This window comes from Taurulus bubalis (genome assembly GCF_910589615.1).
Source record: "Taurulus bubalis genome assembly, chromosome: 10".
In the NCBI taxonomy this organism is placed as follows: domain Eukaryota; kingdom Metazoa; phylum Chordata; class Actinopteri; order Perciformes; family Cottidae; genus Taurulus; species Taurulus bubalis.
In genome coordinates this window covers 28142377-28169482 of record NC_136598.1, presented here as the reverse complement: position 1 = coordinate 28169482, position 27106 = coordinate 28142377, and the positions used below count along the sequence as shown (strand labels likewise).

The 27106-nt window shown below is 43.7% G+C and overlaps 1 protein-coding gene across 1 annotated transcript; it reads right to left on the bottom strand.

The window, feature by feature from the left end:
- Positions 1 to 1998: 1998 nt before the first annotated feature.
- On the bottom strand, positions 1999 to 25787 carry ano7 (anoctamin 7; the record flags this gene model as incomplete). The annotated part of the gene is made up of 24 exons (XM_079225327.1): positions 1999 to 2097; positions 2192 to 2299; positions 2446 to 2565; positions 3741 to 3831; positions 3918 to 4057; positions 4157 to 4362; positions 6034 to 6215; positions 6370 to 6467; positions 8723 to 8777; positions 9084 to 9195; positions 9784 to 9886; positions 10750 to 10845; positions 10951 to 11088; positions 11526 to 11669; positions 11808 to 11904; positions 12300 to 12390; positions 12477 to 12642; positions 12898 to 13008; positions 18981 to 19038; positions 20366 to 20502; positions 22302 to 22409; positions 22645 to 22775; positions 25023 to 25080; positions 25713 to 25787. The coding sequence occupies 24 exons, from the start codon at positions 25785 to 25787 to the stop codon at positions 2080 to 2082; spliced, it is 2643 nt and encodes an 880-aa protein (XP_079081453.1). The 3' UTR covers positions 1999 to 2079.
- Between the last annotated feature and the right edge of the window lie 1319 nt (positions 25788 to 27106).

Below are 27106 nucleotides of genomic sequence, written 5' to 3'. Positions count from 1 at the left end.
ATATAATAAATCCAAACGTGATCTGTAAACTACAAGTAAACAAAAGTTCGGAACTAACAGGAAGTACTTTTTTCTGTGACTTCCTGTGTTTACTTTGAAGGCAGCTGACAACTGTCCGACTTGATTGCAGTTTTTTGTCAGCGCCTCCTGCTGGTCCGCTGCTCTCTCTGGACTCCAGGCGAGGCGCAGCTCTAACGAACGAGCCTATTGACAATTTAGGAAATTGCACATGCGCAATTATTGAATAAGGAATTTAAAACGGTAAAAAGGACCAGACAGGTCCATTTGTTTAACGAGGTTTATCCTTCAGAATGACGGCACATCAAGAGATGAAGTGGTGAATTATTCTGATTCCGTACAAAATCTGGTCAAACCGTTTGAGAAGATTCATGATCTTATTGAAACTACAGCAATAGAAAAGAGGGATATGAAGGCACATTAAACAAACACATATTGTATTTTAATATATATTTATATATATATTATTTATATATTAGTTTAAATCAATTGCTCGTAAATCACAAGCTAAATAACAATGTTTGGTGTCAATTCAAACCAGATGTATTTATATTTCAGAAGGTATGATTTAAATTGTGTTTCATATTTATTCTCATTATTATTATTATCTACCCAAGAGCTGCGTACAGCATGAAGAAGGTCAACGCCAGAGGAAGTTCAGAGTAGAAAGGACGGGGAGAGGGAATGGAAAGGTCAAAGACAAACAATTACAGGCTCAACTGTTTTAATGGAAATATTGAAATGATTACAACGTCTTTATGAAGTCATGATGTCATGCCGGTAGACTCCAGCAGGTGGCGCCATTGGTTTGTGCTCCACCAGTAAAAACCAAAGAAGAAAGGTTTGATACAAAAGTGCAAAAAGATAAAACATGAAATGTATGTAAACATGAACAGTCTGTAGTGATGAAACAACAATGAAGATAACAAAATAAACTACGAGGACTGAATGAAACAAAAACTAAGAATATTGATAATAACTGTCACATGAAGTGAAATGCAAAAAATAGTTCCAATCACTGCCGTTACATTATTATTCAAGATTATTAATTAACTACTGCAAATCTTGGAAGCCAAGAAGATAATTATAGATGTATAGATATTATACATGAAGTAAGGTAAACATCCTCAACATGAACCGTTTATATGACCTATAATGATAAATACTGGGATTTAATAAATGTGCTTTTCTAAGGGGGGATAAGTCTGTAGACCAGCATGCAGCAGGACTGTGTCCAGGTCTCTTAGAGGTCAAACAAGGATGTGAAGCTCCTGTAGTCGTAGAGAGAGGCAACGTTCCCATTGATCATCATGGGACATTATTTCAGAATAAATATGGATATAGTCGACAGCAAGACATTCTTGATCCCGTTTGAATTACGTAATGAATGACACACATGATGTTTGAAATTAGACTTCTATACAACCAGAGGAGTCGCCCCCTGGTGGTCAGGAGAGAGAATGCAGCTTTAACACATGAAGTATAGACTTCTATACAACCAGAGGAGTCGCCCCTGGTGGTCAGGAGAGAGAATGCAGCTTAAACACATGAAGCATAGACTTCTATACAACCAGAGGAGTCACCCCCTGGTGGTCAGGAGAGAGAATGCAGGTTTGACACATGAAGGATAGCCCTCACTTAAAAAACCGGAGGTTGTCTATTGACTACTGTACATTTTTTTTCTGAAATTGGGTCACATGGGGACCGGACGGGGTGGGAATTAGCTTCTCTGTGGCAGAGCCCTTTAGGATGTCTTAGAGTTCAGCGCCACTCGATCTTGTAGACGTCTAGTGATTTTTTTTAGGTCTCTTGTGCTGCACACAGACATTGAAGGACAAACGATCTTGTAGATCATGATCAGGTTCATTAGAAGTCGTTTAGATCTTGTAAAGATCTGCAGATATCTTACTGGTAGGACTCAACAACACAACTCTGAGATGATCGTAGATCCATTAAAGGTCCAACAGAGTTTGAGGACGTCTGGTAGTTCCTCGAGATATCTAGTCTTGTCGATCCAGACCTGTATGACTCAGCCCAGTTCTTGTAGTCCTCATGGATGTCTCAGAAGGTGTTGTGGATCTGTCAGAGAGGTTGATCAGAAGGAGAAGCTGGGTCTAGATAATGTAGAGGTCTTTCAGTAGCTGCAAGGTGTACTGGTTTCCTCTGGGATCACCTTCAGGTCTGGTGGAGGGGAGTCGCTCTGCGGGGGTCCTGGGGTTCTGGATACAGGACCTCTGGACAGGACTTCCTTCTCACCAGGAATCAGGGATTTCCTCAAAGACTGGAAACACAAAACAAATCTAATTACCATCTGCTGAAATATTCGAACTGGAACAAAACAACGATGAACTCTAACTTCAGTCAGAACAAACTAGAGTTTCATGAAACAAAGACGAGCTTCTTCTGATCACGTTGACCAGAGTTCACCTGGTTCTCAGCCAGAGCCTGTTTCGCCAAGTAGTGCTCCCTCTTCATCTTCATCTCCACCTCCTCAGGGACGTCAGGCACCATCAGGTCGATCAGATGGCCGATGGAGAAGACCACATGCTGAGGAAAAGAGAGAAGGACTTAGGTTTCACAATTTAGCCCTTGAAGAATATGTTTCTCTGGATGTAAACGTTCTGCTGTCTCTCTAGATGTAAACGTTCTGTTGACTCTCTGGATGTAAACGTTCTGTTGACTCTGGATGTAAACGTTCTGTTGACTCTGGATGTAAACGTTCTGTTGACTCTTTGGATGTAAACGTTCTGTTGACTCTCTGGATGTAAACGTTCTGTTGACTCTTTGGATGTAAACGTTCTGTTGACTCTGGATGTAAACGTTCTGTTGACTCTTTGGATGTAAACGTTCTGTTGACTCTCTGGATGTAAACGTTCTGTTGACTCTGGATGTAAACGTTCTGTTGACTCTGGATGTAAACGTTCTGTTGACTCTTTGGATGTAAACGTTCTGTTGACTCTGGATGTAAACGTTCTGTTGACTCTCTGGATGTAAACGTTCTGTTGACTCTTTGGATGTAAACGTTCTGTTGACTCTTTGGATGTAAACGTTCTGTTGACTCTCTGGATGTAAACGTTCTGTTGACTCTGGATGTAAACGTTCTGTTGACTCTCTAGATGTAAACGTTCTGTTGACTCTTTGGATGTAAACGTTCTGTTGACTCTGGATGTAAACGTTCTGTTGACTCTTTGGATGTAAACGTTCTGTTGACTCTTTGGATGTAAACGTTCTGTTGACTCTTTGGATGTAAACGTTCTGTTGACTCTGGATGTAAACGTTCTGTTGACTCTCTAGATGTAAACGTTCTGTTGACTCTTTGGATGTAAACGTTCTGTTGACTCTCTGGATGTAAACGTTCTGTTGACTCTCTAGATGTAAATGTTCTGTTGACTCTCTGGATGTAAACGTTCTGTTGACTCTAGATGTAAATGTTCTGTTGACTCTTTGGATGTAAACGTTCTGTTGACTCTCTAGATGTAAACGTTCTTTTGACTCTTTGGATGTAAACGTTCTGTTGACTCTGGATGTAAACGTTCTATTGACTCTCTGTATGTAAACATTCTGTTGACTCTAGATGTAAACATTCTGTTGACTCTAGATGTAAACGTTCTATTGACTCTCTGTATGTAAACATTCTGTTGACTCTAGATGTAAACGTTCTGTTGACTCTTTGGATGTAAACATTCTGTTGACTCTCTCAACGTTCTCCTGGTGACACTGACCTCAAACACGATGACAAACGTCAGTTGAATGGCGAGAAGGTGAAAGAATTCCGGGAGGTAATCACCGTCTGCATCCCTGAAACCCAGATACCTGCAGGGCAATGGCAACGTCATCAATACCAGCAACACAAACAACATCAACAACAGGAACATCAGCAACAGAAAGGCTACTAGGACCTGCAGGGTGTGTGTTGCTGGCTGTAGTTGCGTGGTGACGTTGCCAGGGTGAAGTTGATGAACCCGGTCAGTGTGTGGTCTTTGGTGTAGGCGTAGTACAGCCGCGGTAGGAAGGAAGAGGTGAACGCGATGAGGAACGCCTAAAGACAGGGAGGTGGAGAAGGTCAGATTCTATTGGCTGCTGATGGAGAAGGTCAGATTCTATTGGCTGATGAAGATGACAGATTCTAGAGCCCTACGTTGCTGAGCACGGCCATGTGGGAGATGAACTGCAGGATGGGGAACCAGATGCCGATGTCCTGAGCCCGCTCGGCCACCGGGCGCCGATACTCCGTCACAAACTTCTGAGCGTCCAGACGGATCTCCACCCAGTTGTTGATGAGAGCGAAGAGAGGAGCCAGAGGGCATGCCGCCACGAAGACGGTGATGAAACCAAACTGGATCACTGAGAAGAACGAGGAATGAAGGAATGAATGAATGAATATATACTTTATTAATCCCCAAGGGGAAATTTTTTTGTCGTCATGAGTAGCGCCTTACCACTTGAAATACAAACTCACAAGATAAAAGATCAAATATATAAGGAAGCAACAGGGATGGGAGATATATACAAATTAAAATAAAGTAATATATATATATATATATATATATATATATATACATATATATATGTATATATATATATATATACATATATATGTATATATACATATATATATATTAGGATACAACTAATTGGACTGAAATATATTTATATTTACAGCTGAAGAGTGTATTCATTTATAAAATAAAATAAGTAAATTAGATAAACAGAAGTTTAAAATGCAAAGCAAGTATGGTACAGTGATGAACTAATCCACGGAGGAACTAGCAAGCGGTGACTTGTTGTAAAGCCGTATTGCTGTCGGCAGGAATGTTCTCCTGTAACGGTCCTTGTTGCAGCGGAGCGTGAGGAACCTCTTAGAGAAAGTGCTCCTCTGGCCCTGCAGCAGGTGGTGGAGAGGGTCGTCCAGGTTGTCCAATATGGACAAAAGTTTCTTCAGCGTCCTCCTCTCCACCACCTGCTCCAGAAACTCCTGCTTGCAGCCGATGATGGAGCCTTCTTCACTAGCTTGTTAAGTCTGTTGGTGTCACCGGCTCCAATGCTGCTCCCCAGCAGACGATGGAGAAGTACAGGGCGCTGGACACCACCGACTGGTAGAACATCTCCAGCATCTTCTGCACACATTGAAGGATCCAAGCTTCCTCAGGAAAAAGAGTCGACTCATCCCCTTCTTGTACACAGCGTTGACGTTGGCCTTCCAGTTCAGTCGGCTGTCGATGGAAACACCAGGTACCTGTACTCCTCCACTATGTGATGGAGACACCAGGTACCTGTACTCCTCCACCATGTCCACGTCCTCCCCCAGAACACTTAGAGGACTAGGAGCTGTCATCTTCCTCCTGAAGTCGATCACCATCTCTCTGGTCTTGGCCACGTTCAGAAGCAGGTGATTCTCACCGGCCCACTCCACAAAGTCACTCACCACTGCCCTGTACTCCTCCTCCCGTCCATCCCTAATACACCCAACCACCACAGAGTCATCAGAGAACCTCTGCAGATGGCATGACTCCGTGTTGTACTGGAAGTCAGTGGTGTACAGGGTGAACAGGAAGGGAGACAGAACAGTTCCCTGTGGGGCTCCAGCATCACCGACCACCGTCCCAGACAGCACACGGCACATTCTGACAAACTGTGGTCTGCCTGTGAGGTAGTCAGTGATCCAGGAGATGGTGGACGAGTGTACCCCCACCACCATCAGCTTCTCCCCCAGTAGCAGTGGTTGGATGGTGTTAAATGCACTGGAGAAGTCAAAGAAAGTGACTCTCACAGAGACACCTGTTCCATCCAGGTGCGACTGGGCTCGTTGCAGCAGGTAGATGATGGCGTTGTCCAACCCACAAGGGGCTGGTAAGCAAATTGTAGAGGGTCCAGCGACGATTTCACCTGTGGTCGGAGGTGAGCCAAGACCAGCCTCTCCAGCACCTTCATCACATGGGAGGTGAGGAGGAGCTCCGTGTTGGCCCCGCCCGCCCGGCAGCACCAGGGGGATGAATCCAACACAACAGGACTCACCCATCTCCAGGTATTCGCTGAAGAGCCCTTCACAGACCAGCAGCTGGTAGTCAGTCTCCCAGGGAGAAACCCCGTCCTCTTCCTCCTGCTTCTCCTCCCTCATCTCCTCCTCCTCTCCCTCCTCCTTCACCTCCTTCAGCTGATGACTTAACTTCCTCTTCTGCCACCAGCACTTCAACTTCCTGCCAGAAAGTGAGCCGACAGTTTCAGTTAGAAAAGAGTTGAGAGCGTTTTATTAATGGTTAGAAGTTCTTTAGTTCTTAGAAGCTCGTGGTGTTGTTTCCTTGTGTGTGTGTGTGTGTGTGTGTGTGTGTGTGTGTGTGTGTGTGTGTTTACGGGCAGATGAACTCCTGGGCGTTGTTGATCAGCTGTTTTCCCACCATGATGACGAGCAGCTCTTGAGCCAGTTCAATGAGACATCCACCTGCTCCACACTGGGACACACCCACATACACACTCAGTATTAAGCACCTCACATCCCATAATAATCAATTACTGATCTCACGAGGAAATCCTTTGGTCATTACAACAAGTGTAGTCTCTAAAGAAGTAGTCTGGTTTGTTTGAGATTAATCAATGAATTATCCGGCAAGGCCTTCATTACTACAAAGTCCTGGCCTTCAGAGTCCATGGAGCGCCAGCCACCTTCCAGAGGATGACGGACCAGGTGCTCCGACCTCATCGGGGGTATGCAACTGCCTACTTAGACGATGTGAGCGTCCACAGTCCCGACTGGACCTCCCACGTAGGCCACTTGAGAGCTGTCTTGGGACGCCTACAGCAAGCTGGCCTGACTGCCAATCCCAAAAAGTGCCACCTTGGTCTAGGAGAGACACAGTACCTCGGCTACACTATTGGGAGGGACAGTGTAAAGCCCCAACTCCGGAAGGTGGAAGCCATCACCACCTGGCCGAGCAACAATGAAACGGCAAGTAAAGCGTTCCTGGGACTGGTGGGCTGTTATCAGTGTTTCATCACTTTGCTACCATTGCAGGACCCTTACACGAAAGGATAAGAAACAGCCACCCACACCAGGTGCTCTGGAGTGCCGAAGCAGACGAAGGCCTTGTGCACCGAGCCGGTGTCGAGTACACCAAACCTCAGGGACACGGTGGTCGTCCATGCAGATGCCTCAGGTTCAGGGTCTGGAGCTGTGCTGTCCCAGTTAGAGGAGGAACACCCAGTGACCTCTACTAGCCGTAAGCTGCTAAAACACTAAATAAACTATTCAACTGTAGAGAAGGAATGTCTGGCAATCAAGTGGGCCTTAACCAAGCTGCGATATATCCTCCTGGGCAGAAAATCCACCCTGGTAACGGATCATGCACCATTAAGATGGATGTGACAGCCAAGGACACTAATGCACGGGTTACACCAGGTTTCTTGCAAAACATGATTTTTTTCTGTTGAGCACAAGTCTGGAAAGGCCCATGGAAATGCAGATGCCCGGTCCAGGAGAGATGCATGCTGGTTGGTCCAGGAGAGATGCATGCTGGTTGGTCCAGGAGAGATGCATGCTGGTTGGACCAGGAGAGATGCATGCTGGTTGGTCCAGGAGAGATGCATGCTGGTTGGTCCAGGAGAGATGCATGCTGGTTGGACCAGGAGAGATGCATGCTGGTTGGACCAGGAGAGATGCATGCTGGTTGGTCCAGGAGAGATGCATGCTGGTTGGACCAGGAGAGATGCATGCTGGTTGGTCCAGGAGAGATGCATGCTGGTTGGACCAGGAGAGATGCATGCTGGTTGGACCAGGAGGTGATCGAGGGAGTGTACTTCCCAGTGCAGGTGCTGCAGCCAATCGGCACACGGCATTGGTCACACCTGCAGCCCATCAGCTGACTAGAGGAAGCAAATCCTCTCAGAGCTTCCAGCGTCCAGCTCTGAGAGGTCAGTGGTTAGCATGCCCGCCTTTCAATCAGAGGGTCTGTGGTTTGAACCCTGGCTCTGCTAGTCCATGTCGTTGTGTCCTTGAGCAAGACACTGCTCCCCGTTGCTGTGTCTACGGTGTATAGAGCTAACATGTAAGTCGCTTTGGATAAAAGCGTCAGCTAAATGAAATGTAAAGGAGACTGGAGACACGAGGACCTCCTGAACCTCTGGACAGGAGGCTACGAGGACCTCCTGAACCTCTGAGAGGAGCCGCATTGGACAGCAGGTAAACAAGCGCACTCACCCGTCTCCTTTGCTACACAGGACAAAGGACCAGGTATAGACCGGAGGCCAAAGACCCGACCGGGCGGAACCTCTAGTTGAGTTTTACCCTGACCTATTTATTAATGGACACTTTTTGTTACCAGATTACTGTCTGAGGCTCCTGTTTTATTGCTGAGTGTCCTGGGATGCCACAACACAAGGAAATGAAGACATGAAGACATGAAGACACAAGGACACCAGGACACAAGGACACGAAGACACGAAGACAGGAGGACACGAGGACACGAGGACTCGAGGACGTGAGGACTCCTAATGTGTACATGTAGGACATAATCATAATTTGTTTTATTTTTGTTCCCACAGATGTTCTGTTTGTTTGCTTTGTCTCTCCAGTCTGTTTCTTCTTCTGTCTGTCTCTTGTCTCCAGTGTGAAGCGTCTTTGAGTATCTAGTAAAGCGCTATATACGTTTGAATTATTATTATCACCATCTTCATCATCATCTTCATCAGTACTACAATGTGACCGACTCACGTCTTCGTTGCGAATTCCGAACAGAGTTTGGTAGTTTCCAGGGTAACCGATGAACCTGAACACAAACAAACAAACAAACAAACAATCAGGTGGAAGACAAACTCTGAGATGTTAACCAGAAACGTGTAAATAAAGTTCTGTCTGTTTGAAAAAGGTATGGTGCTGGGGCTCCTCCTCCTTTTTACAGCTTCAGGTCAAAGTTCACAAACCAGCTGACAAAATATTTAATTTGATTGGTTTTATTATTGATTATTTTAATATTTGTTATTTTGATTAAACCTGCCGCTCCGAGGTGAGGAGCCAGTGAAGAGCCAGTGAGGAGCCAGTGAGCTGCGTTCTGATTGGTCGAGGAGCTTCTCACCTGCCTTTGAAGAAGGCGATGTAAACCGGAGACGAGTAGAAGTTGACGAACTGGAAGACGAAGACTTTGAGGATGAACATGTCTTCATATTTAGACTGAGTCCGGTGCATCTCTGAAGGAACAACACAGCAACATCACCATGTCCACCAACAGTACCACACATACAAGTACACCAACAGTACCACACATACAAGTACACCAACAGTACCACAGATGTATACAAGTACACTAGTAGTACCATACAGTCAGTCGTAGTCTGCAACCTCAAATCCTTCACGCTGGCCCTTTAAGACTACGTTTAAACAATGACACTATTTGTTTATTCATGTCCCAGAATGTTTCCTTCAGGTTTTATTTCTCAACTAACACAAATGTTGTTTTCTTGTTAATTAAATATTCCTAAATGTTAACATTGAGGTTCAGGAACCATTTTTAAAATATCGCTCCTAAATGTGAATGTGGTGAAATTCAGCTTCCTTGTTTTAACTTGTTAAATGGTTTCAGTCGAAAACCTAAAAGGAACCCCAAACAGATACATTGAAATCAATCTGTCAATAAAACCACTTTTTCCATAAAGACTCTATTTAAAAAAAAAAAAAACGTTTCAGAAATCATGTTCAAAAAACATTTACACAAACATGTCGAAAGCATGTGATTCATCAAAAAGGACGAGGAGGGTGAAGAAGAAAGAGGGACTCACCCCAGCGGGTGAGGATGTGGGCCAGGGAGGTGTAGACCCTCGACAACATGAGGATGACGAGCAGGTTCAACACAGACCCTGAGATACTGGCGACCCTCCCAGCCTGAACACACACACACAATTATTGTAGGCGTCCCTCAGGGAAGCGTTCTGGCGCCACGGTTCTTTCTGTAGATATAATTCAAAGGTTCTCTCTTCAATTCAGATCATTAATATCTGATAGGTAGAAATATGTGAAGTTATGTCGAGATATATAGAGATACGTGGAGATATGTGGAGATATGTAGATATATGTGGAGATATGTAGAGATATGTGGATGTATGTAGAAATATTTGGAGATATGTAGAGATATGTAGAGATATGTGGATATATGTAGAGATATTTGGAGATATGTGGAGATATGTAGAGATATGTGGATGTATGTAGAAATATTTGGAGATATGTAGAGATATGTAGAGATATGTGGATATATGTAGAGATATTTGGAGATATGTAGAGATATGTAGAGATATGTGGATATATGTAGAGATATTTGGAGATATGTAGAGATATGTAGAGATATGTGGATATATGTAGAGATATTTGGAGATATGTAGAGATATGTGGATATATGTAGAGATATTTGGAGATATGTAGAGATATGTAGAGATATGTGGATATATGTAGAGATATTTGGAGATATGTAGAGATATGTAGAGGAGTGTCTCTCCTTCAGTGTGCTGTCGTCTTAATCAGACGTTTGGTTTAAACAAATAAAACCACTTAGTTAGGTTTAGAATACAACAGCACTTAGTTACTCTTAGGCAACACATCTCAAGGTTGGACTTAAGTATTTCTTCCTGGTTGAATGTCTTGTTTTGGGCTCTAACCGAAGTCCTGCTGGTATTAATGTGTCTCATAATGACGTGGATGTGTTCACGCTCTAGCTACCGAACAGAAAGAGAACTCTGGCCTGTTGAACTCACCGAGCCGGTTAAGAAGCTGCCAGACTTGTAGATGAAGACTGTGACGATGGTGCGGTACAGAATGATGCCCATGAGGAACATCAGCACCATAACAACCTGCACACAGGAAGCAGAACCCTGTCAGACAGGAGGAACTCGCGTCGTCACCTCCATGGGACGGAGCCCCGGCAGAGGTCTGGGGTCAAAGGTCAGGAGGCTCACCATGAGGATGATGACCATGCAGCCGGTCATTGTTCTGTTGAGTCGTTTGTTCAGAGGGAAGTAAGGTTCCTCTGCTCCGGTCACCGGGTTCCTCATTGTCATCGGCGCCATGGCGGTGAACTCTGGACGAGGTCTCTCCTGTGGAGGACAGAGGAGGGTCACCTTAAAACCTAAAGACATGTACCAGCATCATATATTTAGAAATCATAATTCACAACCTCATTTAGCCTTTCTACTTCTGTTATACTCATAACATCAGAGGTACAGAGAACCGACCTCAACCAAAGCCATGCCGGATGGTCCTGGACCAGTCTCAGGATAGTCCTGGTCCTCTATAGACCTCAGACTATCAGACTGTCAGACCTGCTGCAGTAGAATGAGAGGTTTTCTAAAGGGACCCTGGTGTTCAGAGACACTACCACTTTAGTCCACAGGGGGCGCCAAACTGAAAGTTCCTTGAAGTAACTTAACAAAGGTGATGAATACAGCAAGTAGTTTTTCTGTTTTCCAAACCGAAAGCCAACTTAAATCCAGAGTATTTCATCAGGAGAGACAGGTGCAGGTGAGACCGGTACCTCAATGTCCTGGAACTCGGAGCAGTCCCAGCGGTGAGACAGGACTGAACAAGTCCTCTTCCAGTACTCTAGAAAGGTGACGGCCCACAGAGACATGAAGACACTGAAGAACACTGTTCCTCCGTTATCAAACATGATGCCGGCCTGCAGAGACAGACAGGTGGACAGACAGACAGACAGAGAGTCAGAGAGACAGACAGACAGAGAGACAGGTAGACAGACAGAGAGACAGACAGACAGACTGTCTGTCTGTCTCTCTGTCAAAGGATGACAGACAGGTACCTTGAAGGTGACACAGATGCTGGAGTAGTTCCAGTGGGAGCAGATGTTACAGAGAGGACACATGGTGAAGCTGTGTCCACTGTCACACAACTCCTTCCTACACACACACACACACACACACACACACACACACACACACACACACACACACACACACACACACACACACACACACACAGGAAATGTGAGATCAATTAGTCAAGGTGTCCCCCAGGGAAGCGTCCTGGAGCCTCTGTTCTTTCTGTAGATTTGAAGGTTCTCTATTCAATATTCAGAAACTTAGTCTTCATGTGGAGATACAGTTGAGTGTCGTCAGCATATTAACAAAGAACACAGATGAATCAGGCGGTCGCCTTCTAAAAGTGCCATTAAACAAGTCACTGATGTGCAATGCATTGTGTGATACTGACGACCAAACGATAAGCTTGTTGTGTCCTGAATCTCGCAGCTCTATTGGACAAACTATTGGACTCTCACAGAGTTTCTACTCACGCTGGAACGTCCGTGGCCATGAGCCACAACCCAAACAGGAAGACCACGGTCCCCACCAGGGACGCTGGCAGCAGCCAGCCGGTGTAGCAACCTGCAGCCAGACACAGTGACACGCTGTAAACGGGCCGTGGGGAACTAGGTCGTAGCGTAAGTTACTGGTGGAGGCGCTCCAGTTACCCAGCCAGGCGAAGTAAAGCGCGATCTTCTCCCCAAAGTATTCCCTGATGTGGTCCAGAGGCTGGTAGTGTCGCCAGGAGGACCACGTGGCCCAGTATGTATACAGGACCTCTCTCAGATACAAGGACTTGATTGGTACGGGGGGCGTCGGCAGCTTGAAACCGCCCTGCGAACAAAATGTGAAACTAGAATATCAGGCTGGGCTTCTGTCTCAGCCACAATGTGGTCAAAGTGAGTTTCATGGGGGATGATGGTGGGGGAGGGGTTAACGGTTGGGGTGATGGGTTCAAGTTTGAGGTGATGGGGAGGGTTAAAGTTTAGGGTGATGGTGGGGTTTAAGGTCCGGGGTGAGTACCTCGTGAAGCGGGTTAGGGGTTAGGGTTAGGGTTAGTGGGTAAGGGGTTAAAGTTCGGGTGAGTACCTCGTGCAGCGGGTAGGCAGCAGTGAAGACCTGCTCCGTCAGCAGTCGATCGATCCCCACCTCCCCCCTGGTCACAGACCCGTATGCGGTCCTGGCCAGGATCTCATAGAGCTGCAGGGACAGGACACAGTCACGAGACTAAAACCAACACCCTTCTGGTCCTTCAGAGCCACCGTCCTGATGTTACTTCCTGTCTACCTGCTTTGTGTCACTCTGAACCAAATGTATTTATTTATTTGTATTCATTTTATTTGTGTATTTTGCAGGGACAATGCACACTAATCAACAGTAAAACTGTATGTGAGCCAGAGTGAGCCAAAGAGGCCAGATTTTTTTTTTATGGCAGCCTGAAATTACAAAATGTCCAATAACATAATGCAACTAAGATTCGTGGATAGACAGTACGTCTGTGTAAGTGTACCTACAGCACATATAAAACACTGGAGGCACATAAAATACATCAACACTAAACAAGACAAATGCAGATATACACCAAATAAGCAGGCAGGACACTTCACCTGCTGGCAACAAGCCCTTCCTTAAGGTTTGAATGTGTTGTACGTTTCTTGTGAGCGGATGTGTGATGGAAGAGCATTCCATGAGTTTGCTGAATTCACAGAAAATGCAGATTTGTTAAAAGAGCTTGATCTCTGTGAAATGACAAAATCACCCCTTGAAGCAGATCTAGTGTGTCTCCACTTTGGGTGTGTTGTTTAATAAAATCACTAAGCGGAGGCGGAGCCATACCATGTACAATTTTAAAAAACAGACACACATCAGTGTGATGAGATTCTCCCAACTCAAGATATGGTGTTTGATGAGAATATTGCCGTGATGGTGACTTTTAGTTTTTTTATCCAGTGTCTTTAGAGCTTGTTTATGGAGAATATGGATATGTTTTAATGTTGTGCTGCTGGCTTGTGCCCAGCTGGTGAAGCAGGAGGTGAGATGGGGGATAATCATTGCATTAAAATACAGTTTTGCAGCCTACATGGGTAGACAGTTTCTTATATACCTAAAATTCATGAGGTTACATTTTAAAACCTTTGTCACATGTTTTACCTGCTTTTTAAAAGAGAGATTAGAATCAATAAAGAATTGTGTGCACATAAATCACTGTGTCATCAGCTTACAATTGAATATCACACCCATTGCAGACACCCGGCAAATCTTTAATGTATAAACGCAATAATAAAGGTCTTAAAATAGAACCATGGGGTACTCCCACATTAGAGCTCAGAGTAGATGATGACACACCACTCACTCTGACACACTGGGTTCTTCCTTCAAGGTAGGATTTCAGCAAGGCAAGAGACTCTCGAGAAAAATTAAATATCCTTCACTCCGATACCTTCAGTCTGTTATTTTGAAGAGATATACTGGTTCAAATATAAACTTTCTAGAATTTGTCGAGTACTGACTCATGTCTCTGCTTGAAGAGAATAGGTAAGAGGTGTATAGTGTCTGGTTTATTCATCTGTCTATTTACCTCTGTCAAGTAGGGTTTTATCCAGAATATCTATCTTTAAGCCCTCATCTGTTGGTTAAATGATAATATCCTGATTTGATTTTGTTAAATGCTTGTCTTTCTGTGGGGGGGGTGGGGGGGGGGGGGGGGGGAGGTGGGGATCTCCCGGTCACCCAAACTCAGGTCTAATTGGGTCATCCAGCTTTTCAGCATATCTGAAGCTGTGGCCACTGTCCAGTGAATGAGGTCATGTACCTGGACTTCAAACAAATGTTCCTCCACTCCCTCAAGCACTTCAAAAGTTTTTCTGAGAAAGAAATTGGTTTGGATCATTAATGTCTGTTGGGTGGGAGGTGCTGGGAAAATTGAATTAAAGGGACAAAAACCTCTGCCTGTGGGAAGGCTCTCCTGGTCGAGACCATCAACTGCTGAAACTGTTTGGTAATAGTACGCAGTAAATTGCCTCTTAGGTCATTGTTAAGACCTACGGCAAGCAAGACCTTCTGTGTGGCTGGACAAGGGTCCAACTTCTCCAGGACCCCCTTAAAGTGGTGTATCTGGGCCCCTGGGAAGCTGTCGACCTGTACCAAAGGATAATCAAATTTCGGAATCCTATCCAAGTTGGAGTCAACACCAGGACAGGTCTCTCTGGCTTCAGAGACCAGTTGACATTTTTTTGGTACGAATCTGGGTGGTTGTTGGGTTCCCGTAGAGGGGGAAGGGTGGCAGTAGTCAAGGGGTCAACCCTTGGGCCCAAAGGGCTGTGTGGGGAACCTTCGGGCAAGATTTTACTAGACAGATGATTCCTAGACAACACCCTATTGGGCTGATTCGCCACTGGGAGTCCCACCATCCCACTGGACTTGAGGGCAGATGAGGAAATTGAATCGGATACCTGGCTACATTATTACAAACTGCCTGTCCCACCATGGGTCCCACCCTGTCTGTTTCGAGGAGGGCCTCATTTCTAAAAACACTCTCCTCCACCAGTGGGCTAGCCATTACCTCCTCTAATGAGCCCAAATCAAAAGTTGGGCGTAGATAGTCAACACCAAGTCCAGGCAATACAGACAAAACCAACTGAGGGTCAAATATGTCACTATCCCATCTCTGCTCTGGGTGTAACACAGGTTGCATGGTCACAGTAGGTCTTGTTGTCGCCACTGAAGCATAGCTTCTGCCAGTATGAAATCGGGAAAAAGAGGGTCCCGGAAAGAGGTTAGGGCTAGGGTTCGAGTCTGACTCAAAGTTGGGGTCAAGATGGGAGTTGAGGTTAGTATCTGGGTTGGGGTGGGGGCTCAGATGAGGTTCAGGGGTCAAAATGGGTTGAGTTTAGGATCAGGGATTGGGTGGGAAATGGGTTTGTGGTTAGGTTAAGGTACAGACGTGGCCCTCCAGAGAGGGCCCCGAGGAGCACTGGCACAGGGGAGGGGTGTCTGTCTTAAAAGACAGGAAAAAAAACCTTATGTTAGATAAAACCCTTTAAAAAAAGGGGAACGAAAGTAAGAAGGGGGAAGGGGGAGGGAGTTTAAAACAACAGGACTGTGGGGCAGCCACCAGCGGGGCTGCAGAGAGAAACCTATATGCTAAAAGGGAGGATAAAAAGGAATAAAAATCCATAAAACAAGTTAAAACAGGATGACAGAATAAGACCAAAATAAAACACAGATGTTCCCTTGATAAATAAATACATACATATATAAATAAACATTTATAAATATATTACAATTACATACATTATAAGTATCACATCTAAAAGGAAAAAAATAAGTGCCCAAGTAAAAAGAACCATGCAATTAAAAGGGAACATCAGGTTTAAAATAAGTGCTATAAAAGTGTACAATTTTGCTAAAATAGGGCCATCCTGTCAGTCGATGGGTTTGGAAGGGAAGGGGGGTTATTTTTTGTTAAAAAAGGAAACACAGACCGGGCCTTAATACTTCTCGTTAAGTCCATCTCCTCTCTGCTGCTTGCCGCTGGGATCGACTCCACAGTCCGTTGCCCTCCAGGCCCACACTTTGTAAGATGTGCGAGCCATGGAGTTTAAAATGGGCATAGAGGACGCTTGTGCCATTCCCACTATTTATTTTGTACAGGTGTTGTTTGATCCTGAGTTGTAACTGGTTTCCTGTCTCCCCCACATATAGTTTGTGGCAGGCCCCGCATCTGACAGCATAAATAACGTTGGCAGCTGTCAGAGGCGGGGCCCGCTCAATCCTGAGGCCGATTCTGGCCTGTGGATTGAAAATGTAGGGGAGGTGCAGGAAACCAATCTCCGATGTCCGAGGCAGGCCAGAATCGTTAGAGCTGGTAGGATCGGCGACTGAGGCCAGAAACAGCCTGCTGCTTCGGCTGGTGTCTCGGCTGGAGTCGAGGCCTAGGCCCGGACTTGCAAGAGGGTCCGGCACGGGAGCCAGTAGAGGCCAACCCTCAGGCTCATTGGCCAGGTCCACAATATAATCCTCATTCACTGTAACCACTGAGGGTTGTGTTACAGTCTCTACCGGTGATGTTAAGGTATCTAAGATGAGGAGGTGAGCCGGTTCCTGTACCTGGCTATGCCATAGGCAATTGCTTTATCTAGTGCCACTTGTTCATAGAGGGGCAGGTCCTGGAGGCCTAGCGCTATCACCTGATCATAATGGTCCTTGAGGATCACCATGTTGATTCTCATCCATTCATCTGTATTATTTTTTACTTTGGCGCTGGTCTCAGTGTTGGGGGATGAGGGTTTAATGAAAGCATCCCTGTCTGGAACCTCTGGGACCTCTCAACTACCTCTGCATGATGAACTGCCTGGAGCAGTTTGAAATATCTTTTCTCCAACCTATTGTCTGACTCTCTCGAAGGAGGGAGAAGTTCAGTGCTATCATGGCTCCTGGGAGGTTGCCCAGAGCGTCGGTGAAATCCTGGCTGTCCGTTATTCTCATGAGCCATGGTCTAATCCCATAAAAACTAGGTACTGTTTAAGAATGAATGAGAATAGATTTAAAATATTGGTGGGTAAATGACCTTCAATGGGCTGCCAATGTATTAACTAAAAGATGTTTAAGGTGTCACAACAAACATAACCACATGACACTGGTAAAACTGTGTGAAACCACTTCACACACACTAAGATGGCTCGCCTATTGGAGGCTCTTGGCCTTTGGGTGCAAGATCCGAAGATGTCGCAAAGTCCAATTTAGTGCAAAAAATGCAATTATGTGTAAGGCTATTTGGGGAAAGAATCAAATAATAAAAAATAAAAATATATATATATGGATCTGATTATTCAATTCAATTCAGTTTATTTTATATAGCCCAACATCACAAACACAAGTTATCCTCGGAGGGCTTTACAGTCTCTAACATAACATCCTGTCCCAGGACCTCACATCGGATCAGGAACAACTCCCCCAATAAATATAGTAAGAACCTTTTCACAGGGAAAACAGGAAGAACCTTCAGGAGAGCAACAGAGGAGGATCCCTCTCCCCGGATGGACAGAAGCAATAGATGTCATGTGACCAGGATGAACAACGTAACAGATGGGTGTGGTGTTGTAGTTTCTGGTGGGCGGAGACGAGGATGTGTGGTGTCAGGGTGTTTGAGGAGGCGTCGCTGCTGCAGCATCCGTCTGCTGACTGAAACATCCTGGAATGTGAAAGGTCAACAGGTCCACATATCTGGACCAGTCAGAGCCGTCGGTGAGGACCACACCATAAACTCTGTTTAACTCAGCGAGTCCAGATTAAAACACATGAATAATAATACGATTATCGTTATGTGTTAATTAGTACTATTGTGTAATTGATAAAGAAGTTGGAGGAAGCAGAACATCTACTCACTTTTCTAGAACTGTTTCTTTTGCTCATCAGATAAATACAAAATGATATTCAAAACATTAAAACCACATTCAATATAAAGAGCAAAACAGAAGTCAAGTCTCATTTCTGTTTTCCATTTGTGGATTTTTCTGGTTTGGATTTATCATCTGAAATCATGAAAAAGTCATAAAAGTCATCTTAACTTTCACTTTGATCTCTGATTTCATATTGTCTTAACCTTTTGAAAATCCACCTATGTTAAGGCCTCTGCCTGAAGATGTCATACCCAAACTAAAAGAGGTGTATCTCTGCAACCACTAGGGCTATTTGAATCATTTTGGTGTTATAATAAAAGAGTATAATGTGAGTTGTGTGGTCAGATGTGTAAATATCAGTCTATATGTTACTGGTTATGAGTAAATGAAGTGAATTATTCAGTTTTTATAGCAATATCTGCCATAGAGCATATGGGCTCGCCTCCATCTTTACTCCCAGCTTTAGTGGCTCCAGCTGGTTTCTCTAGTACCCCAGTTCTCAGGGACTGAGACGCCACGATGGTTGAATATCATGCAAAGCAAGTCCTGCATCGTCTCAGAGACTAAGAATCAGTTTTCATTGCGATCACATGCTGCATTTCCCCAAATAAAGTATTGTTTAACCAGCTGCCACACAGAGTTCCAACACAGGAGTCGTGTTTGCGCTCTGGGCGTCTGAGCTCCATGTGGACTTAAGGACAGGGTGCAGAGTTATTGGTCGGTCTGGGTGGGGTGGGGGGGTCAACAGAGACATCAACTCTTCAAACTCACCATCTGGTGTCTTTGAGTCGTCTTGAAGAAGGTCTCTTTGTTGTCGCTGCCCAGAAATCTGCAGACAGAAAACAGGTTTTATGAGAGGACTGACGCTTCAACTGCTTTCAGTGATCTCTCCTTGTTCTTTATTTGGGGGGGTTCACTGATGCTTCAACTCCTTTCAAACGTTAAGGTCTTTACCTACCGGACAATCACAGTACAATTCATTTGCTGATAACAAAAACAAAATGTAAATTTTGAAATCTTGATATTTGTTCTTAAATGTTCCTAAAAAAAGGTTCATAGTTAAAACTGGTTTAGGTCTATATTTAGAGCTGGTCTATAGTTAGGACTAGTTCAGGTCTATAGTTAGGACTAGTTCAGGTCTATAGTTAGGACTAGTTCAGGTCTATAGTTAGGGCTGGTTCAGGTCTATAGTTAGGACTAGTTGAGGTCTATAGTTAGGACTAGTTCAGGTCTATAGTTAGGACTGGTTCAGGTCTATAGTTAGGACTGGTTCAGGTCTATAGTTAGGACTGGTTCAGGTTCATAGTTAGGACTGGTTCAGGTCTATAGTTAGAGCTGGTTCAGGTCTATAGTTAGAGCTGGTTCAGGTTCATAGTTAGGACTGGTTCAGGTCTATAGTTAGAGCTGGTTTAGGTCTATAGTTAGAGCTGGTTCAGGTCTATAGTTAGAGCTGGTTCAGGTCTATAGTTAGGACTGGTTTAGGTCTATAGTTAGGACTGGTTTAGGTCTATAGTTAGAGCTGGTTCAGGTCTATAGTTAGACTGGTTCAGATCTATAGTTAGAGCTGGTTCAGGGCCATAGTTAGGACTGGTTTAGGTCTATAGTTAGAGCTGGTTCAGGTCTATAGTTAGGACTGGTTCAGGTATATAGTTAGAGCTGGTTCAGGTCTATAGTTAGACTAGTTCAGGTCTATAGTTAGACTGGTTCAGGTCTATAGTTAGAACTGGTTTAGGTCTATATTTAGAGCTGGTCTATAGTTAGGACTAGTTCAGGTCTATAGTTAGGGCTGGTTCAGGTCTATAGTTAGGAATGGTTCAGGTCTATAGTTAGGACTAGTTCAGGTCTATAGTTAGGGCTGGTTCAGGTCTATAGTTAGGACTAGTTCAGGTCTATAGTTAGGACTAGTTCAGGTCTATAGTTAGGGCTGGTTCAGGTCTATAGTTAGGACTGGTTCAGGTCTATAGTTAGGACTGGTTCAGGTTTGTGTTAGTTCAGGTAATACTAACTTGAAGAAGAAGAAGGATAAGTTAGTGTTAGTTCAGTTCGATAGTTAGTGCTACATTTTTAAATGTTCCTCAAATTTGAAGGAACATTAGTACCTTTTGATAAACGATGAAATAAAACAAACAATGAGTAAATGTTGACAATGTCTTCACCTCTGCAGCTTGCTGGTCCTGAACTGACAGGTGTAGAAGTCCGGTGGCGGGTTGGGGACGTCCTGAGCCAGAGGGTTGGGGAGGGACAGCCGGGAAAACACCTGAGCAGACCAGTTAGTGATGGGAACGGTGACCACCTGAGAGGACAGAAGACCAGGGCTATAGGTAGAGCTGGTTCAGGGCTATAGGTAGAGCTGGTTCAGGGCTATAGGTAGTGCTGGTTCAGGGCTATAGGTAGTGCTGGTTCAGGGCTATAGGTAGTGCTGGTTCAGGTATATAGTTAGAGCTGGTTCAGGTATATACTTAGGACTGGTTCAGGTCTATAGTTAGGACTGGTTCAGGTCTATAGTTAGGACTGGTTCAGGTCTATAGTTAGAGCTGGTTCAGGTCTATAGTTAGGACTGGTTCAGGTCTATAGTTAGGACTGGTTCAGGTCTATAGTTAGAGCTGGTTCAGGTCTATAGTTAGGACTGGTTCAGGTCTATAGTTAGGACTGGTTCAGGGCTATAGGTAGGACTGGTTCAGGTCTATAGTTAGGACTGGTTCAGGTCTATAGTTAGACTGGTTCAGGTCTATAGTTAGTGCTGGTTCAGGGCTATAGGTAGGACTGGTTCAGGTCTATAGTTAGGACTGGTTCAGGTCTATAGTTAGGACTGGTTCAGGTCTAGAGTTAGGACTGGTTCAGGTCCATAATTAGAGCTGGTTCAGGTCTATAGTTAGGACTGGTTCAGGTCTATAGTTAGGACTGGTTCAGGTCTATAGTTAGGACTGGTTCAGGTCTATAGTTAGGGCTGGTTCAGGTCTATAGTTAGGACTGTTCAGGTCTATAGTTACTGGTTCAGGTCTATAGTTAGGACTGGTTCAGGTCTATAGTTAGGACTGGTTCAGGTATATAGTAGTGCTGGTTCAGGTCTATAGTAGTGCTGGTTCAGGTCTATAGTAGTGCTGGTTCAGGTCTATAGTTAGGACTGGTTCAGGTTTATAGTTAGGACTGGTTCAGGTCTATAGTTAGGACTGGTTCAGGTTTATAGTTAGGACTGGTTCAGGTCTATAGTTACTGGTTCAGGTCTATAGTTAGTGCTGGTTCAGGGCTATAGGTAGGACTGGTTCAGGTCTATAGTTAGGACTGGTTCAGGTCTAGAGTTAGGACTGGTTCAGGTCCATAATTAGAGCTGGTTCAGGTCTATGGTTAGGACTGGTTCAGGTCTATAGTTAGGACTGGTTCAGGTCTATAGTTAGGTCTGGTTCAGGTACATAGTAGTGCTGGTTCAGGTCTATAGTAGTGCTGGTTTAAGTCTATAGTTAGTGCTGGTTCAGGGCTATAGGTAGGACTGGTTCAGGTACATAGTAGTGCTGGTTCAGGTCTATAGTTAGGACTGGTTCAGGTCTATAGTTAGGACTGGTTCAGGTCTATAGTTAGGACTGGTTCAGGTCTATAGTTAGGACTGGTTCAGGTCTATAGTTAGGACTGGTTCAGGTCTATAGTTAGGACTGGTTCAGGTCTATAGTTAGTGCTGGTTCAGGTCTATAGTTAGGACTGGTTCAGGTCTATAGTTAGGACTGGTTCAGGGCTATAGGTAGGACTGGTTCAGGTCAATAGTTAGGACTGGTTCAGGTCTATAGTTAGGACTGGTTCAGGTCTATAGTTAGGACTGGTTCAGGTCTATAGTAGTGCTGGTTCAGGTCTATAGTAGTGCTGGTTCAGGTCTATAGTAGTGCTGGTTCAGGTCTATAGTTAGGACTGGTTCAGGTCTATAGTTAGGACTGGTTCAGGTCTATAGTTAGGACTGGTTCAGGGCTATAGGTAGGACTGGTTCAGGGCTATAGGTAGGACTGGTTCAGGTCTATAGTAGTGCTGGTTCAGGTCTATAGTAGTGCTGGTTCAGGTCTATAGTAGTGCTGGTTCAGGTCTATAGTAGTGCTGGTTCAGGTCTACCTGCAGAGGGACTCTCAGGCTGATCTCCTCAGCGTAGTAACAGAGGACACTCCAGGGGGCGCTGAGGAGGACGAAGCAGATCCTGGTCTTGACCTGCAGGACCTCCTTCTGCAGAGACACAAAGGAACTGGTTTCATCTTGAAGTACATTTACGGATAAGTAAACGGTACTTTCAGGACATGCTGCTAATAATACTGCTGTACTTGTACACGAGTGAAGTAGCACTTTAATACTTGCAGGTGGATCTGTCATTTAATGCGTGAACATTGTTCACTGTTCAAACACTCCTGTTTGTTCAGACATCTCAGAGATGTTTGACTTGTGGTGTGTTTGTTTTACTCACCTGCTCCTGCAGCAGTCCGGAGTCTCTCAGTTTGGTCAGAAACGCCTTCCTCCATTTCTTGTGGGCGGGGCCAACACCCTTGCTCTCCTCCTTCTGTGAGCTCAGTGGCTCCTCCCACACCAACACAAAATCTGTCCAATCGCAGCACAGCGTTGAAAGCAGAGATATCAGCTATGGCTTGAGGACACAAACACACAATCACACAATCACACAAACACACAAGCACACAATCACACACACACAAGCACAAGCACACAAACACACAAATACACACAATCACACAAACACACAAGCACACAATCACACAATCACACACACACAAGCACACAAACACACAAATACACACAATCACACAAACACACAAGCACACAAGCACACAAACACACACAATCACACAATCACACAATCACACACACACACAAGCACACAAACACACAAACACACAAGCACACAAACACACACAAACACACACAATCACACAAACACACACAATCACACACACACAAGCACACAAACACACAAACACACACAAACACACACAATCACACAAACACACAAGCACACAATCACACAAACACACAAACACACACACACAAGCACACAAACACATAAGCATGCAAACACACAATCACACACACACAAACACATAAGCATGCAAACACACAATCACACACACACAAACACACAAGCACACAATCACATAAGCATGCAAACACACAAACACAATCACACAAACACACAAGCACACAATCACACAATCACACACACAAGCACACAAACACATAAGCATGCAAACACACAATCACACACACAAACACACAATCACACAAACACACAAGCACACAAACACATAAGCATGCAAACACACAATCACACACACAAACACAATCACACACACACACAAACACACAATCACACACACAAACACATAAGCATGCAAACACACAATCACACACACAAACACATAAGCATGCAATCACACAATCACACACACACACAAGCACACAAACACACAAGCACACAAACACACAATCACACACACAAACACAATCACACACACAAACACAAGCACACAAACAAGCAGGTGTCTATGGAGCCAAAATCAGGTCAAATGTTTTGTTCATTTGAAAAAAAGATTTGAACCTGAATAATCAAATGATATAAACAGTGAATGAAAATTTTTTGGGGTTAAATATCATTTTGATGAATTTTTGTTTTCAGTTTTCAGTAACAGATTTTTACGGAAGCGCATTGCATTCACTGGATAAAAAAAAATAGACCCCTGATCTCGTAATTACGAACTATGAAGAAAAACGGAAATAGCAGTTGGTCAAAACATGAACTTGAACAGGTGCAAACCTTGTGCCCATATCAGCCAGGTGCTAAACTAATACATCCGTAACCTTGTTATCACTGTTTTCCGTTGTTATGGCAACTTTTCCTTTCTGCCCATTTCTTACTAACAACGTCTGTTTTTTCTACCTTCAAAATAAGAGCGCAACCGGAAATGCACGGACTGCAGTAACAAAACGGACTAAAATAAAGGACAAAAAAAAGGAACAAACTATTACAATACTTTAAACTCTCAGAGGTCCGTTACAGTCACTACCAAACCACATTGGATGCATTTCAAATGAAGCATCCCGTGTTGGTTCAGCTGCTCCTGCAGAAACAGAGGACATCCAGCGCGCCAGGCTGGGCTTTCCGCCTGAACAACCCTAACGCCTTGAGATGCCTGCGCAGTGATGACATACTACATTTAATACATCCTCATTTTTTAGAAACATCAGTATTTCCCAGTGTCTCAAACCGAGACGGTAATAATAGCAGATTTAACTGCGATAGCGCCATCATTGCCACTGAGAGGATTTACAGACTTTTCCTTTATCTTTTTCTTTTCTCGTAATTACGAGATCAGGGGTCTATTTTTTTTTTTATCCAGTGAATGCAATGCGCTTCCGTAGATTTCATATTTCAACTTTCATTATTTATTTTTTACAGTTTCAAATCTATGCATTCAGGTTCAGATCTGAAAGATTGAAAGAGTGAAAGTTGAAAATATAAAATTTGTTACTGAAAACTGAAAAAATATATTTTATTAAAAAAAACCAGAACTGAATCAAAATTATATTTACCCCAAAACACTTTTCATACATTTATTTTTTATTTCAAATACTTGTTGAATTTGTCAAAGTTCAAAAACTAAACTTGATTTTTCAGAATTTGGCTCCAAAAGTCCAACCCCACAAAGATCAGATCTGTTGGTGCTCTAGGAGAAGAAGAAGAAGAAGAAGAAGAAGAAGAAGAAGAAGAAGAAGAAGATCATCTAAACATCTACCAAAGGAGGAAGATGGACTCCAGGAGTTTCTTTGACTCACCAACTGGACTCGACCCGTCACTGAAGACGTTCCTGTCAGGACGCTGAACAGGTGCATTCTGGGAAATAATAACAGGGTCATTCAGGACCGGTGAATACACGTCTTCACCAGCAACAACTAGAAGAGAAAGTAAACAGCCAATGAGATTCCTCCGTTTGATTCGAACAGGAAGTGGAGATTTGTTGACCCCGCCCCTCTACAAGCCTTCATGAGGAGGGAACAGGAAGTAGAGATATGTTGACCCCGCCCCTCTACATGCCTGGTATCACCGTGTTGATAATGAGGCTGCAGGAAACAGGAAACAGGAAACAGGAAGAACAGAACAAACGTTCACTTCATCACTGCGTCAGCGACAAAATGGAGCCGCTCTTCATCATCTTCATCACCTTCATCGCTCACTTCCTGTTTCCGGCATCACTAAAGCATCCGGAGCCGAGAGGCTTGAACTCTACTTGTGTTTATGTGTTAAATATGAGTTAGTACATGTTTATGTGTTTAAATCCCATAAACATATATTCATATATGTCTGGATGATATACTCCTGTTCCATTTGACTCATTGCTATAATATTAATATCTTCCTGACAGAATCTAACTGTAATTGGATGAAATGATAAACCCAGAGGCTCCAGGACGCCGCCCTGAGGAACTCCCTGTTTCCATCACGGGGGATCATGTGACACGCTGTTACCGTGGTGATGCTGCCGTAGGTCTCCATGGCGATGAGCTCGGCGCTGTCCTCCCTCTGCTCCCCTCTCCTCCTCATCCTCCTCCTTCCTCCTGCAGACAGGAGCCAATGAGCATCCAGGCCTTTGTTTGTCAACAAGACACAAACAAGAAGATCAAATATCTCACAGCTCTGATTGGCTGCTGGAGGTCAGCTGACTTCCTTCAGTCTTTGATCTCACACTTTGATCATTTATTTACATGTTAGACTGCGTCTGATTGGCTGATTGATCTTTCTTTACGTTGTATTGATTACATCTCAAAATACTTCTTCAGGGTCTAAATACCTTGTTCACATAATAAATACTTCTTCAGGGTCTAAATACCTTGTTCACATAATAAATACTTCTTCAGGGTCTAAATACCTTGTTCACATAATAAATACTTCTTCAGGGTCTAAATACCTTGTTCACATAATAAATACTTCTTCAGGGTCTATATACCTTGTTCATAGTATAAATACTTCTTCACAGTATAAATACCTTCATCACAGTATAAATACTTGTTAACAGTATAAATACCTTCATCACAGTATAAATACTTTGTTCATAGTATAAATACTTCTTCACAGTATGAATACTTTGTTCATAGTATAAATACTTGTTAACAGTATAAATACCTTCCTCTCAGTATAAATACTTTTAATAATCAATATATTGATTCAATATTCATATCGAACAAATGAAAGAAAATGATCTGAGAGAAACTTCTGTACCTTTAATAGTAGTATTTCTACATCGATGTACTTCTACCACAACGTTTAAGATTCAGTGTTTCTGATATCAGAAGTTATTACAACTTAAACTGAGAGGTATTAGTACATGAACTGTAACATAGTATTTATACTGAGAGGTATTAGTACATGAACTGTAACAGAGTATTTATACTGAGAGGTATTAGTACATGAACTGTAACAGAGTATTTATACTGAGAGGTATTAGTACATGAACTGTAACAGAGTATTTATACTGAGAGGTATTAGTACATGAACTGTAACATAGTATTTATACTGAGAGGTATTAGTACATGAACTGTAACATAGTATTTATACTGAGAGGTATTAGTACATGAACTGTAACAGAGTATTTATACTGGGAGGTATTAGTACATGAACTGTAACAGAGTATTTATACTGGGAGGTATTAGTACATGAACTGTAACAGAGTATTTATACTGAGAGGTATTAGTACATGAACTGTAACAGAGTATTTATACTGGGAGGTATTAGTACATCAACTGTGTACTTTTGTGTTATTACACAGTTTATAGACAAACACAACCTATTGATTAACACACACACACACACACACTCACCTGTGTGTAGTCGGTGTTGGCTCAGGTGAGACGAGCAGCTCTCTC